This window comes from Nicotiana tomentosiformis, chromosome 9 (assembly GCF_000390325.3).
Source record: "Nicotiana tomentosiformis chromosome 9, ASM39032v3, whole genome shotgun sequence".
Lineage (NCBI taxonomy): Eukaryota > Viridiplantae > Streptophyta > Magnoliopsida > Solanales > Solanaceae > Nicotiana > Nicotiana tomentosiformis.
In genome coordinates this window covers 79,894,001-79,898,026 of record NC_090820.1, presented here as the reverse complement: position 1 = coordinate 79,898,026, position 4,026 = coordinate 79,894,001, and the positions used below count along the sequence as shown (strand labels likewise).

The 4,026-nt window shown below is 42.7% G+C and overlaps 1 protein-coding gene across 1 annotated transcript; it reads left to right on the top strand.

The window, feature by feature from the left end:
* Positions 1–1,311: 1,311 nt before the first annotated feature.
* On the top strand, positions 1,312–2,063 carry LOC138899064 (uncharacterized). Its single transcript, XM_070185179.1, has 3 exons — positions 1,312–1,485; positions 1,561–1,660; positions 1,774–2,063. Exons 1-3 carry the CDS (start codon positions 1,312–1,314, stop codon positions 2,061–2,063), a joined length of 564 nt encoding a protein of 187 aa, XP_070041280.1.
* Positions 2,064–4,026: the final 1,963 nt, after the last annotated feature.

Sequence of the window (4,026 nt, the reverse complement as noted above, 5' to 3'; positions counted from 1 at the left end):
TGTTAGGCCAAAAAGCGAGGGAAAAAGAAAGAGGGTCGAGTCATTGTTGTGTGACTGTCGTCCAGTGTCAATATGAAAAAAATCGACCCCGTAATAACTGGTATCAGAGAAATGTCGGCAAGATCTTGGAATTATTACGGCTTGAAATGTAGAACTTGGTGAAAGGCTTCAGAAGTTGGAGGCGCTGGTGGGAATTACTGATGACGCAATAGATCTGGTGGATATTCTGACGCAGACCTATGGCGTCAACACAAAACTTCAACATGTTCGTGAGAGTGTTGATACCCAACTGGTGGAATTGCAGGTTTACCAGGAAACTACTGTAGAGCAGTTGGAAAAATTACAGAAGGAGAATGAGCATCTTAAAATGAAAATTCAGATCCTCCGATGGGCTATTGCAAATGTGCCCCAAGGAGGTGAAAAACATTCCAAAATTAAGATTCCAGAACCAAAGGCAGTTGATAGCGTGAGAGGCGCCATGGTATTGGAAAACTTCTTGTGGGACTTGGAGCATTACTTCTCTACTGCTCATGTCCCGGAGAAGGACAAACTAACCATGGCGGTGCGTTATTTCAGAGGAGATGCAATGCTGTGGTGGCGTACAAAAAATATAGACAATGAAAGTGCTGGCAGACCCAAGGTTGATACTTGGGAGAAACTTCGTGACGCGCTGAGGGATAAGTTCTTGCCTTGCAACTCGTCTTGGGTTGCTAGGGATTGCTTGAAGTAGTTGAGACAGACTAGTTCCATTCGGGACTATGTGAAAGATTTTTCATCTTTGTTGCTAGACATCCAAAACATGTCGGATGAGGATAAACTGCACAATTTCATTTCCGGAATGCAAGTCTGGACACAAAACGCAATTCGTAGGCAGAAAGTTAATGATCTGCCTAGTGCAATTATGGCAGCGGACGCATTGGTGGATTTTCACTCAACGGGTCTAACTTCTAATCCTGCCTCTTCTTCTAAGTCAAAGAAAAAGGAGAAGAGTAAGGACTGGAGGAAGGACAATCGGAAGCAAGATGGAAATGACAAAGGCAAAGGCAAGATGGATGCCTCTTTGTAAAAAACAAATAGGCCAACGGGTGGTGAAAAGGTTTGTTGGACATGTCAAATACCTGGACATCATTCACGAAACTGTCCTAATCAAGGGAAGATAAATTCTCTTCTTGCTGTAGAGGAGAAACAAGGAAAGGGACAGGAAGTTGCTGCCTACGTGAATCCGTGTGGCTGTTGAACACTTTGGCTTGTGTAACTGTGGCACAAGATGAATAAAATGCTGCCAAGGAAGAAGTTTCATACCTGAATGCTATGGAGGATGATTTGGCTGATGCTTATTCCACATTGATGTATGTGGATCTAAAAATCAAAAACACGAGTGTCATGACGGTGGTTGATACCGTAGCCATGCACACCTTTGTTGCCTCCAGAATTGTTCAAGAGTATGAACTGCAAGTGACAAAGTGTCCGATGAAGATGAATGCTGTAAACTCAAAAGCACAACCTTGTTATGGGGTGGCGCTAGATGTCCCGATAATATTGGGCCATTGGTCTTGAAAGTTCAACATGACTGTTGTGCCATTGGATGACTTCAATGTGCTGCTGGGAATTGATTTCCTGAAGAAGAACAAAGTCGCTCCAATTCCTTATTTGGATGGGCGTATGTTCATGGGGAGACAAACCCCGGCTTTGTGAAAGGTATTCGGCCTTACGGGGATGAAAGAAAGAATGATGTGATTGCTGCTTTGATTTCTGCCATTGCATTTGAGAAAGGCTTGCAGAAGGATGAGAAGACTTACCTCGCTGCACTCGTTGAAGTCAAACCAGATGTGCATATTGAGGTCCCGGATTGTGTTGCAGATTTCCTGAAGAAATTCAAACCTGTGATGCCTCCAGAATTGCCAAGGGATTTACCACTGAGGAGGGAGATTGATCACAGGATTGAACTTATTCCTGGATCACTACTGCCTGCGCGGCCTCCTTACTGCATGTCGCCTATGGAACTGATTGAACTAAGGAAGCAATTGTCTGAGTTGCTATATGTTGGGTTGATTCAACCATAGAAGGCTCCATACGATGCTCCTGTTTTGTTCCAGAAAAAATAGGACAGTACGCTGCGGATGTGTGTTGATTATAGAGCGCTGAACAAGGTGACTGTCAAAAACAAGTATCTGAACCCTTTGATTCAAGATCTGCTGGACAGGCTTTCGAAGGCTAGTTATTTTACTAAGTTATACCTAAGGTCGGGCTATTGGCAGGTTAGGATAGCCGAGGGGGATGCCCCTAAGACCACTTGTGTAACTAGATATGGTAGCTTTGAATTTCTTGTAATGCCGTTTGGGCTAACCAATGCCCCGACAACTTTCTGTAATTTAATGAACAATGTTCTTTACGAGTATCTTGATGACTTTATAGTTGTTTACTTAGACGACATAGTCATCTATAGCTGGACCCTTGAAGATCATTTGTCTCACTTAAGGAAGGTGCTGGAAAGACTTAGAGCATACCAACTCTATGTCAAGATGGAAAAGTGTGAATTTACAAGTCGCGAGATAAAGTTTCTAGGCCATTTGGTTAGTAAAAACCAAGTGCGGAGTGACCCAAAGAAGGTGCAAGCAATATTTGATTGGCAAGCACCAAGCGGGATAAAGGAACTTAGATAATTTTTGGGATTGACAAATTACTATTAGAAGTTCATTGCAGGCTATTCAAAAAGGGCTGCTCCTTTGACAGATTTGCTGAAAAAGAATGTCAAATGGGTTTGGTCGGATTCATGTGACAAGGATTTCAATGCATTGAAGAAGGCCATTGCATTCGAACCAATCTTGAAGCTGCCAAATTTTGATTTGCCATTTGAAGTACACATGGATGCTTCAGATTATGCTGTTGGCGGTGTGCTGGTCCAGGAGGATCATCCTGTTGCATTTGAAAGCAAAAAGTTGAATGTTGCGGAGCAACGTTATTCTGCACATGAGAAAGAGATGGTTGCAGTAATTCATTGCCTTCAAGTTTGGAGAGTCTACTTACTGGGAACAAAGTTCGTGGTGCGGACGGACAACGTGGCTAATACATACTTCAAGACTCAACAGAAATTGAGTCCGAAGCAGGCCCGATGACAAGAGTTCTTGGCTAAATACGACTTTATATGGGTGCACAAACCTGAAAAACAAAATTACGTTGTCGACGCACATAGTCGCAAAGAGGTATTTGCTGCAACTTATGCACTTACTCGAATTGAATCTGATTTTCTGGATACAATCAAGTTATGTGCTATGAACGATCCATTGTATGTGAAATTGATGGATCAAGTGAAAGACGGGACAACTAAATGTTATTGGATCGAGGACGATCTGCTGCACTTAAAAAGGGGGGAGAATTGTGGTTCCTCAAGGTGCCGAGTTGCGTCATTATCTTCTAAAGGAGACGCATGATACTCCTTATGTTGGTCATCCGTGTGTTGAAAGGATGTTGGCGTTGCTGTCTCAGAATTACTTTTGGCTAAAAATGGAAGATGGTGTTGAGGCCTATGTGAAGACTTGCCTGGTTTGTCAACTTGACAAGACGGAATGGAAGAAGGAAGCTGATTTACTACAACCTCTACCGATTACGGAGTGTCCGTGGGCTTCTGTTTCTATGGAATTTATCAGCGGGCTTCCAAAAGTTGATGGAAAAGCATCAATTATGGTAGTGGTAGACAGATTCTCAAAGTATGAAATTTTTGTTGCTGCTCCAACCGTTTGTTTTTCCGAAGTAGCTGCTGAATTATTCTACAAGCATGTTGTGAAACACATTGGGGTTCTAAGGGATATTGTGAGTGATCGGGATGCGAGATTTACAGGCCGATTTTTGACTGTTGTGTTCAAATTCTTGGGGACTGATTTGAAATTCTCGACTGCAAATCACCCACAAACAGATGGGCAGACCGAGTGTATCAATCATCTTCTTGAAGAAAACTTGAGGCATTATGTGACTGCTAATCATAGGAATTGGGTTGAGTTACTAGACAATGCGCAGTTTTGTTACAAC